Source organism: Marmota flaviventris, chromosome 8, assembly GCF_047511675.1.
Source record: "Marmota flaviventris isolate mMarFla1 chromosome 8, mMarFla1.hap1, whole genome shotgun sequence".
In the NCBI taxonomy this organism is placed as follows: Eukaryota; Metazoa; Chordata; class Mammalia; order Rodentia; family Sciuridae; genus Marmota; species Marmota flaviventris.
Window position 1 is genome coordinate 94,334,499 of NC_092505.1, and position 12,094 is coordinate 94,346,592.

A 12,094-nucleotide genomic window follows, 5' to 3' on the forward strand; every position below is an offset into this window, starting at 1 on the left:
GCCTGCTACTCTATAAAGATACTTAATGTATTAGAAAATATGGATAACTACTGCAAAATTTGTATAAAAACATTTCCAAGAACTTCACCTTCAGAATTTCCATCAGTAATCTCCAGCAAGTACTTGAGGATTTCTGAGCCACCGTTGTCCTTGGGAGGATCTGAAAATAAGCACGTATCTTATTAGCAATGGGCAGTACTGATTTTTATTGGCAAATATAATTAGAAAACACAAAATCACATAACATTACACCATTTTAATTCTAGACTTGACCAAAAAGTGTAATAATTAATTTAATTCACTAGACTCCTTCCTTGAAAAACAAAGGAAACAAACATACCAAGAAACTCTAAATATTATCAGACTATTCAAAATTCTCAGAGCTAGAAATGTCAGAATTAAATTTATTTAGCAAGATGGGAACAAAACTCAAAATATGAACTGATATTTCTAAGAATTATATTAGTAAATTTGCTTAGAGAATTCCTTAGGCAGCTCTTCAATATTTGGTGATTTTTTAAAAATATAAGATGAAACAGCCATATATTACTTTTTGTTTTTATTATCTTATTGGTTCTTTTAACTTCATTTATTTTATCAGTAACTAGATTCTTTTGCCAGATAAAGAAAATAGAAGTGCAAAATAATCTACAAAATAAATAAAACCTCAGAATGTAATAAGTATGTCCCATCAGCTTTCTCCTAAGTGGCCGTCATGTCTCTGCTGAACCTGACGTGAACACAGAGCTGCGCAACAAGGACGTGTGCTCCTCGCAGACGGCACCCTGGGTGTGTGTCTCCTGGTGACTCTGCTCCTACAGGAGTTTTATTTTCTGAGCAGAACAACACCTTGCATTATAATTTTGCAAGTATGGAGAAATCTGCCTCTATCAGTCTACTGCCTCATATTATTAGGCACAAAGAAAGTTCTTCTAAGAGACCTGGAGTAGTTTGCACACATAGATTTAGGGAATTCACCTTCCCTCTGCTTTTACCTGGTATTTCCATTAACATACATACACACACACACACACACATACATACACACACTTCAATAACAGACATTCACGATAATAATTATAAAGCCAAACATTATAGCATAACACTAATCAGGGGGAAAGATCCTAATAATTCTGTCTCAAAAATTATTAGGTAACTTGAAATAGTTATGTGTCTTGAATGCTGGTCTCCTTAATATCACGTGGTTGTGAGGTAAAAAATCTTTTTTTGTTTTGGGTAATGGAGCTTTAACCCAGGGGTACTTTCCCAGTGAGCTATATCCCTTTTTATTTTTTATTTTGAGAGAGGGTCTCACTAAGTTGCTCAGACTGGCCTTGAACTCTTCTTCTTCAGCCTCCCAAGTTGCTGGGATTATAGGTAGGTATGTACCACCATACCTGGCATGAGGTAAAATCTTATTTTAGACTACTTTTTTTCACCTTTTTAGTTATAATTATATGATACTGGTGAAAATTACAAACATAACATCTCAATATATAAAATGTTTATCAATCTTCCAGTTGTATTCATTTCAGTGAAATAATCCAAATTACATCGATGAGCCACATCCTACCAGACAACCCCAAACCCCACATGAACTTAAATATGAAAACTTCCTGTAGTTCAAAATGGTGGTTATATACTAACAATATGAAAACAAAACTTATCATATCTAAATGTAACTTAAACATACTATATATCAAAATTACTTAATGTGGCATACCAAAGATTTGAAATTCATTTTCAATATTAACTTTATGAATAATTTTCTTCCTATTAAATACTGTTAATTTTTTTTTAGGGTGAGTTAGTGAAGAATTAATTATATATTCAGAAATTACCACATTCTAGTCAATAATAATACATTAAAAATGAAAGAAGAAAAACAGGTTAACATAGGAGAATCATAAAGAGAACGAGATACTATTAAAACAGTTCATTTAAATTTCCATTAAAATTTAACTAATGTGTGCTGGGCAAGGTGGCGCACAACTGTAATCCCAGCAACTCTGGAAACTTGAGGCAGGAGGATCATGAGTGTAAAGCCAGTCTTAGCAATTTAGTGAGACTCTGCCTCAAAATATAAAATAGAAACGGCCAGGGATGCACAGTGGTAAAATGTCCCTGGGTTCAATCCTCAATACCTCAAAAACAAACAGAAAAAAAGAGAACAAAATTTAAACATCTATCAAAATTTCAAATTAGTGGAACTGTCCATTCTAATTTGTGGAATTCTTAGGAAGTTTCTCACATGTATATTCTAAATGCATGATATCAACACAAATAATAGTGTCGATAGTGGAATTAATCAATTTTTAAAAATCTGTCAAAAAAAGGAAGCAGAAGCAACAAGAGCGAACATACCCCATTTGACACTGAAGCCGTGAGATGTGACTGGCCCTTTAATGAGGGGTCTGGTAGGAGGTCCAGGCCTGTCAGGACTGGTTGTACAAACCAAAACTTCACTTGGACAGCTTTTCCCTTCCATATTAGAAGCAGTAAGCTGTAACACAACCAAGAAAACATTTACATGCTTTAATTACCAGGTATTATCAAATCATTGACTTATGGCAAGACCAAGGTATCTATAAACTTACATGCGCGTGCACGCACATACACGCTTTCTAGCTGCAAACATAAATGCTGATCTTTCATGATCACTTATTTTTTTTTGTATATTTAGTTATTAAAAATCAGGAATAAAACCATAAGGAAGATTTTAGTTAAAGACATTTTTACCCTTTCAAGAAGACATAATACAAACAGTACTTTGTACTGTTTTATATGAGTAATATATGGGACAGGGACAGATTAAAAAAATCCCTTCACTTATCTATGAGCAGGGCACTGCCACCTGGTGGAGAACTGCTAGCAATACTGCTGTGTTCTCAGAGTTGGCATCAATAATAAGGGTTTTAATACACCCAAACTACTATTTTCCTCAAAAAGTTACACATAACACAGGAGAATCTGACAATATTTATCAAGTGACTATTATGTGCCAAAACACATCACTTGGCCTTAAATTTAGAGGAGGAAGGGTGGAATCAGAAGGGAATCTTCTATCTCCAAAGTCACACATGCTTGTCAGATTAGAAAATGTGCCCTGCACAGGACCAATGAATAGAGCTGAGCCATTGTACCACAGTACTTTCTCTCTTAGTGACCACTGAGTTGTATTCACTCTTTGGGCTCTAAGATGAAATCCTATTGTAATGCTAATGGTGGTTGCTTTTTCTTTTCTGTGTATTTTTTTTTTTTTTGTACACTACAGTTGTATAAAATGGTAGGATTTGTTGTTATATATTTGCACATGTATACATATAGCAATATAATCTGGTCAATGTTATTCCCTAGTATTTCTCCTTTTTCTTCCTCTCCTCTTTTCTCTACTTTCCTGATCTCCCTTCAATTTTCATGAGATATCCCTCCCCACCGAAACTTTCTTTTCCTTTTTCCTAACTTACATATATGAAAGAAAACATACAATCCTTGACTTTTCTGAGTTTGGCTTACTTCAGATAGCATAAATAAGGCTCAAGTTCCATTCCTTTCTTTACAAATTTTGACAATTTCATTTTTCTTTATGGCTGAATAATACCCGATCATGTATATATTCCATGTTTTCTTATCCATTCATCTACTGATGGACGCCTGGGCTGGTTCCATAGTTGGGCTATTGTGAATTGTGCTGCTATAAACATGGGCATGCATCTATCACTATAGTATGCCGACTTTGATTTTTACGATAAATATCCAGGAGTGGCATAGCTACTCCTGTGGTGGTTCCATGCCTAGTTCTCTGAGGAGCCTCCATACTGACTTCTATAGTGGTTGTACTAATTTACAATCCCACTAACGGTGTACAAGTGTTCTTTTTCCTCCACATCCTCTCCATCTTAACAGTGATTGTTTAAGTGGGGAGAGGGTGGGTAATAGGAAAGAAAAACAAACAAACAAACAAACAAAAAAAAACAGGTTAAGAAAAAGACCAGGGTATAAGAGCAAAGGACAATGGAGAGCAAAACAGAAATGTGACTACAAGGAGAAATGCAGAATAGAAAGGAGTTGGATGCTGGTGAGTGACGGGTGCTCTCCTTAGCATCTGGCTGTCCTCCTGAGCTAGGGCATCTGGCCATGCTGGGATGCAACTTATTAAAAGCACATTACGACAGTTTTCTGTCTCAAAAGTAGATTTTAAAATTAAATTATGGTGTGCATTTTTAAGTATAAATGTTACTGTAAAAATGTAGAGCACTGTGAACTTCAACATTTTTTAAACTGTAGAGTCAATTTGAAATGGTAAATGTGAAACATTAAACAGTTTCATTTTTGCAGTTCAGGTACCAAAACGATTGACTCACCCTGAATTTATACTGTGTGCTTCTTTTGAGATTTTTCACAGTACAGGTTAAATCCTCTCCAGTGTATTTTGGGTGGAAAAGGTTATCCTGAAAAGGCAAAGCCAGAAAGAAATATTAGTATCACAAAATCTGGGCTTTCAATTCCTTTGTATATGGGATCTTTACAAATGTCTCTTCCTACCATTGCCAGTGAGCCAAAGGTCTGGAAGCTACTGCAAAGAATCAGAAGCCCACGGTGCTGTGGGTAGCATTCAAGTCTTAAATAAAAATTTCATTCTATCACATTGTCATTTCTCCTTGGCCTGGAAAACTTTATTGTGACAAAGAAGTGCTTTTTAAAATTACACTTAACAATACATCTGTCATGAAAAGAGCCTCTGCTACTGAGGTCTTCACATTCACACCGCAGAGGGCTATGCAATTAACTGGAGCTGAGGTTCCTGAGCATACAGTGTCCTCTTCTGGCCAAGAGAGAGAGGATGCTAAGACAGGGAAGGGTTTCATTCTTTGCAAGGTAAAATCATCCCACTAAAAGTTGAATGCATAGAATTCATTCACTAACATTCTCTATCATTTACTCACTCATCAAATACTGAAGAGTATCTTCTATGCGTTAGGCTCTCCTCTGGGTTCTAGGGATTCAGCCTTGCCCAAGAACACACGGAACCTAACCCACAAGAAGCTTAAGCTAACTTGGGGAAGGGATTAGAGAGAAAAAAGAAACCCTACATGCAAGTAGAAAGCATGTCATGCAGTGTTAAGTGCTGTGACAAAACTAAAGCTGGTAAGAGGGTGGAGTGGTGGAGTAGTGAGGCACTGCTTTCTATAGCGGCATGGGTTAAGCACAGTATATTTTACTTATTTTTTTGTTACTGGGGATTGAACCCAGGGGTGCTTCACTACCGAGCTAATTCCCCAGTCCTTTTTATTTGGCAACAGGGTCTCACTAAGTTGCTAAGGGTCTTGCTAAACTGCTGAGGCTGGCCTCAAACTTGTGATCATTCTGTCTAGGCCTCCTAAGCCACTGGTACATGTAGCTCTTTAAAATCAAATTTCATACACAATTAAAAATTCAGCTCCCTAGGCCCCTAGCTGTATTTCAATAGCTTATAGCCACATGCATCTCAGTGAAGCCTTGATGAACAGCAGAAACCGCAGAACATTTCCATCACTGTGGAATGTTCTGCTGGTCGGTGCTCTTCTATAGAGTGGTCAGGGAAGGGCTGTCCTAGGAGGTGATGTTTGAGAGGAAACCTGAAGGAAATGCGGGGAGTGAGTCAAAGGTGCCTGGAAGGCAAGGAATGTAAAAGCCAAGAGGCCAGAACACACCTGGGGTGTCCAAAGCACAGACATGTGGCTATGAGACAACAGTGGAGGGCACAGTGGCAGTGGGGGAAATCTAGTCACCTAGAGCTGTGTGCACACTGGAAAAGCTCTGGCTTGTACTCTGGATGAGGGGACAGTACCGTGCAGAGAAGAGACATGATCCATTTGTATTCTGCAGGACCACTCAGGCTCTGCATGGATAAAGACTGTCACAGAGTATGGGTGAAAATGGGGAGAATATTAAGAGGCCATTGCAGTCATCCAGGGGTTAGATAGAGGTGACTAGTAAAAGGGTATGTGAAGATGGTGAAAAATGGTTCAATTTATGGATAATTTTAAAGAAAAATTTGCTCTGATCACATATGGGGGTCAAGGATGACTCCAGGGGTTCCGATTTCCCCATGTGGAAAGACAGAATGCCATTTACCAAGATGGGGAAGAGCAGGCTCCTGTTGGTAGTGGTGGTGGCAGTGGCACAGATTAAGAGTTTGGTTTTGACAGAAAGAAAAAAAAAGAGTTTGGTTTGAACTGAGGTAGCTAGTCGACATTCACAGTACCTTGTGGGTATGATAGTGCTGACTTACACAGGACACATGTGGAGATATAAACCCGAAAAACTTACATTTTCGTCCTCCTGAATTTCCAGGGTGTAGGTAATCACTTCCTCAGGTGAACATCCCTCTGGCTTATTCCACTGCAGTGTGACCCATGTGACACCAGCTCGAACGAGTCTGGGGGCAGAAGGCATCTGAGGGATGTTTCCTAATGTGTAGCACACCACCTCTTGGCTGTAGCCACTGCAGAGAGATGAACACAGGAGACACACACTGAGGAGCTTGTGAGGAGTTCTGATAAGGGGAAGGCTGGGCCTGTACTTGCCCACTCTGCTTGGGTTGAAAAGTTGGGGTTGGACAGATTCAGTCAGAAAAGGCAGGCAAGGACCCCTTGTGTGATATCCCCTGCTGTAACCTTCAACTTGCCCTATCCCCCACTGCCCCACAGTTTGCTGTTAGAAAAGCACAGCAGTCACAGGACTTAAGAATTTATTTTACCTCCAAAAGCACTGAACATAAAGCACGGCACACAGTATCATGTTTATCGAGCTATGAGTTAAAGCTCCCAAAGTGCCTTCAAATCAATGTGAGCACTAATAACTATTGATGAAATAAATGTTTCACAAATAGATACAGTACGGGTTTTTCAAAAGTTTACAGAGGCTTCCAATTCATTTAAAAATCCCTGAACCACAGACACCTTTATCATTATGACTTCTTCACCCAGGGAACTCTAAAACTACAATGGCCACCATGGGTGTCCATAGGGCAGTTCTGCAAAACTCTGTGATGTTAGAAAGAGGTTCTTCAGGCTGGAAAGGTTGGGGACCACTGATGGGCTGAATCTTTTGGAAGATTTTTAACAAACAGCAGTGAAAGAAAAAGATTTTTCCCTTCATCAAGAGTTAAAGTGTGGCTGAAAAGTAGCCTTTTCAAAGCTTCTTTAGTCAACGGGTGCCTGGCAGCACACCTGTCCTGGCATTTCTCCTGCAGCCTGGGACAGGCAGGGAATCCAGGACAACCCAGGTTTCTCCAGGTTGGAAATATCTCCCTAGGCTCCATGACAATGGCAGCCCCAACACACTTCTCTTTTTGTCATGAAATACTCAGAATTTAAAAAGGCAACCAGGACAAGATTGCTTAAAAAGGGAGGAAGGGGGTGCTGCAAAAAAAAAAGGACGATGATCTGAAAAATGAAGCCCCATAAGACATTCTTTTCAAAATCTGTACTTCATCTTGGTTCTGAGACCTCATGGGGCCTTCATTATATAGTTAACAGACTGCAAAGGGGCCTTCCCCACCCGAGTATTTCCTATTCTGAAAATCTCAAGCTGGCCCAATGTGGAGTAGTGGGCTCCCTCACACCTCCCAGCAACAAGAAAGGTCCAGAATTACCACCTAAAAGCTGAAGGGCAAGAAGAGAAGGAAACATTATACCTGGTGCCAATGTCATTCCGAGCAGCCAGCCTGAACGTGTACCCCATGGCTGGACAAAGCTTTGTCAACTTGCAGTGCTTCTGGCTCCCAAAGAAGCACTGTCTGAAACCACTGTTTCTTTTTCCCTAAAAGAAAAAAATATGACCTTCTATGTAATTTTTTTTTTAAACAACTATGAGAAAATGAAGAAACATTTTTTTTTTTTTTTGGGGGGGGGGTTGAAACCAGGGGTGCTTTACCATGGAGCTATACTCAGAGTCTTTTTATTTTTAATTTTGAGACAGGTTCTCACTAAGTTGCAATCCTCTACCTCAGCCTCCAGAGTCACTGGAATTGTAGGTCTGTGCCACTGTGCCCAGCTAGGACCATTCTTAATAACTGTTTAATTTTTTAGTTTGGGTGAATAAAACAACAGAAGGAAAGCTTATAGGGAAGATCCATGTTGCACATAAAACGCTCGACAGTGAAATCTCCTTAACATAAAGGCACTGCAGAAAATTCCATAACTAAGGCAGGTAATCCATGGTACCTGGGGTGTTTCAAAAGTAGTTTTTGGTTAACAAAATAATAATAAAAAAAATCTCCTTTCAGGCACGAAGTGATGTTCTGGTTAAGGATCCCAATCTATAAGGTTTGGTCAAAACTGCCCGATATGATCAACCAAGAACTTGACTGCCACCAGTGCTCTAAAACCGCACAGCCTTTCCCAGGAACTCCCGTGCACTGGGGGAGCAGCCTGTGCAGCTCACCAAGTGAGCAGCACTTCCCTTGGCCAGTGACCTCCAGTCCCCTCACAGGTACATTCCAGTGTTTGATTGCCAATTCCTAAACATGGATCACATGCCTTTGGATCATCTTGTCTATATCTGTTTTCCCTTCACAGTGCTTAACAGTGCTTTGGACAAGTTGGGAGCTTAATCAGTGCTTGCAGAGTTGAACAAAATGTCTGATAAGCACCTAGAATATGGGTTTAACTCATCTATAAATATTGCAGTCACTCTCTAAGTTTCCTATGAAGAGAAAAATATATTTTTAATGCCTTCCTATACTTACAGAATACTTCAAATTCCTTGAAATAAAAATAAAACACTCAGTGGGACCTCTTAATAGATCCATGGGGAAAAACCCAACAATACTATGCCTACTCAGAGGCATGAAATACTCATATTAGCAGTTTGCTAGAACAATGTGTCTTACCTTTAACCCATATTATCTTATCTGTGTTCATGCAAAAGAAAACCACATGCTAATCCTGAAAGGATCTTAGCATTTTAATCTGTCAGTCCCATGACCTTCAGGAATATGTCCACAATTCTCAATTTATTTTTATAAAGAACAAAGCAAGCACATTTTCCCCTAGGCATATTTAAGCAACTCCCTCCTTTAAGCAAGCCTCCAAATGCTAACCACTAGAACACATTCTGGGTGAAGGGTAAGTAAAAATAAAATAAACACCTAACTAGCTTGAATGTCACTAGAATGAATAGATTAAAAGAGGCCACACCATATTCATCCTCATAATCCCCCTACGCTATCTCCTTCCCAAGCAAGGTATTGCCTTTTCCAGTGGAAGGTCATGGAAGTCCTGTAGGTCTTTAAGATTCGAAGTTCATTTTGTCAAGGGTCCAGAGGGTATTCAAGCACAACTAGGAGGTAAAAAGTTAGTAAAAGCTAACAGTTCCAGTTGATACTCAGAAGTCACTGTGGCTGCCATACATGACTTACATTAACCTTGAGTGTTAAGGTTGATGTTGGTGATTTATTCAATAGGAAAACTTTATGCATAAATTTGCATAAGTACAGCCAGTGTCTGATTACATTCAATGTGAGGCCTGGTATGTTCTATACTGATTTCAGTCTGTAGTACCATCTACCTTCTTTCTTCCTCTATTTCTGAACTCAGAGTAAACTGCAAAAGGAAGACAAAATACTCTGCCACAATGGGAGCTATCATTCCTTCCAAACACATGTTGGCCCCCTGCTCCCTTTTAATGCTTCATTTTCCTATTTCTTTGTTTGGTCTCCTTTGCCCATTTCTGGTGCTTAGAACTATAGCCAGTATATAAAAGTCAGTCTATTCCTTCTTAGGTTAAATTATTCTAATGTTGTAAAAACCAGACTATCTGTGGCTTAAAGTAAAAGGGTGGGGGGTGGCAATCAATAACAGAAATTAGACATCCCTTTAAAAAGGCCACAGCATTTGAACTCAATATAAGAAGAAAGCATAATGGGACCTTCAAAACATTTTCTTATATTACTTACATATTTTTTTTTAAAAAAAATCTACTTCAGTATGAAGAATTATTGCTAAATAAACTCCAACGTCTTTGTACAAAACATGCCAGATTTTCCATCTTAACACCTTCTAAGATGAACCACTAGTGCATGGAACTCTAGAATATGTAGAATGGATCCAGGGTTCCTGGAACTTTGGGATCAAATTTTAGACACAATGTCTTAGTTGGAAGAGGTATGAATACAAATATTTCAGAGTTAAAGAATTACAGCTTCATTGGCAAATTTCTAGAAGTCACCGAGACTAAAACAAAAATAAGAGAAAGTAGGATAACAAAATATTTCAGACATGAGAAAAGGTTTTGAATAACAGAATATTAATTTATGGCATGGAATTTAATATAAAAGGGATATCTGGAAAGAAAAGACTTAATATTCACAAAAGTCATCACGGCACAAAAGTGACCTCTAGCTGAAGGTTAGCAAGTTGAGACAGACAAGGCCATTGGCTCCAGCGACCAAATGCAGTGGCCCATGCATCCTGCTGGCTTGTGCAACATGCCAGGCTCTCAGATGGCTCTGAGGGATAAGCATTAAGAGTAAGCACATGTTGTAAGGTACAGAAGAACTAAGAATCTGTTGGTGAACCAAGAGAGATTACAGGTTACAAATAGTATTTACAAGTAAAATATTATCTGGTTTTTATTGATTAGACACGGGGTTAGGGGGAAAAAATAAAAGCTAGAAGATTGCTTTAGAAGATTGAATACTTATATGAACTGACAGGAGTGATAACATGTTTGTCAGAAATTAAATGTGTCCAAGATGTTATTGTCAATGAAGTTTTATAGATGGTACAACATTCACATTTTATAGACAATGTGGCTCTTAATGATTTTGAGAGGTTATAATCTGTGGCATATTCCTTTTAATAAAAGCTAACTCAAACTGATAACTGAGATCAGGATAACTGAGAAATGCTAGCTTTACTTATTAAACTTTTTTTTTTTTTTGGTACTGGGGATTGAACTGAGGGTACTCCACCAAGCTACATCCCCAGCCTTTAAAATTTTTATTTTAAGATAATAGTCTCACTAAATTGCCCAGGCTGGCCTCAAACTTGCAATCCTCCTGCCTCAGACTCTTTGAGTTGCTGGGACTACAGATATGTGTCACTGTGCCTAGAGAAAACTGAGTTTTTAATAATGAAGTCTGTCTTATGCAAATTTCCCCACTAAAGCATGGCCTTAGTGGAATGGGTAACATCCTAACCCTTTTTAGGTCTGCTATGACCAATAATCTGGTCAAATACAAGCAGCGGGGCAGCCTTGACAAGGCCTAATTCTTATCATCCACTGCTGCTGGGCCACTTGTGGTGTGACACAAACAGAGACTAAGGGCCACAGGGATCCAAGGGCCTAGGAGTTGGCTGGACCACAGGGATGAACCCCTAGTTCACCTTGACTCTCTGGGCCTTAGAAGATTAGGTATGTAGTGCACAAGCACTCAGGATCAGAACCTCTCTAAGGTGACCTCTGGAGTTCCTATTTGTGGAAAGGAAGGGAAAGGAAACTTCATCAATTAGAGAAATGGGTAAGGGGACTCAAAGCCCATGCCACTGGTCATTCTGGAATATACCTAGCCGTAGGCTACTGACCTACTTTGACATGAACCAATATAACCCCTAGCTGTGTTCTGGCCTCACTTTCTACTGCCAGAGCCTATGAGCCAAGAAAAGGGCAGACTTTCAGGGTTCACTGGCTTGTTTCCATCTCATAATCTTGGGCAAGCCCAAATGCTTGTTTCTACAGCTCATTCAGAGTTCATTCCAGGGCAAGGTTAATCTTTACTAGACTATGAAGAAATCTTGGAGTACAAACCAACTGTGCAAATAAAACTCAAGGTGCTCAATTTGGTGTGGGGTAGTACATTACAAACTTGGATTGTGTCCTTTTGCAAGCTGTTCCTCTTCTCACTCAACTGAATTCACAGTTCTTGCTTATCTATCATTCCTCATCCACATCTAGCTTGTGAACACCAGTTTATCATGGTGGGGAACTATTTCCTGATCGGGGCCCAGGCACTTGCCCTCCATGTCTGATCAAAACTGCTCTCTAGGAAAGGACTCTGCTTGCCAGCCAGTTGGTTCACGTTCATGTCACCTATACCATCAGTCCT

The 12,094-nt window shown here is 39.2% G+C and overlaps 1 protein-coding gene across 6 annotated transcripts in view; it reads right to left on the bottom strand.

The window, feature by feature from the left end:
• The window catches only part of Fndc3b (fibronectin type III domain containing 3B), a 326,246-nt gene that overhangs the window by 55,754 nt on the left and 258,398 nt on the right, over window positions 1-12,094 (bottom strand). For 5 of the 6 annotated variants that reach the window (XM_071615472.1, XM_071615471.1, XM_071615469.1 and 2 more), the window contains 5 exons: window positions 7,682-7,806; window positions 6,313-6,487; window positions 4,365-4,451; window positions 2,365-2,503; window positions 89-160 (listed from right to left, as the gene is read on the bottom strand). In XM_071615472.1, the coding sequence (XP_071471573.1) occupies window positions 89-160; window positions 2,365-2,503; window positions 4,365-4,451; window positions 6,313-6,487; window positions 7,682-7,806 (598 nt within the window). The remainder of the gene's footprint in view (window positions 1-88; window positions 161-2,364; window positions 2,504-4,364; window positions 4,452-6,312; window positions 6,488-7,681; window positions 7,807-12,094) is intronic. The other variant, XM_071615470.1, reaches the window with a different exon arrangement.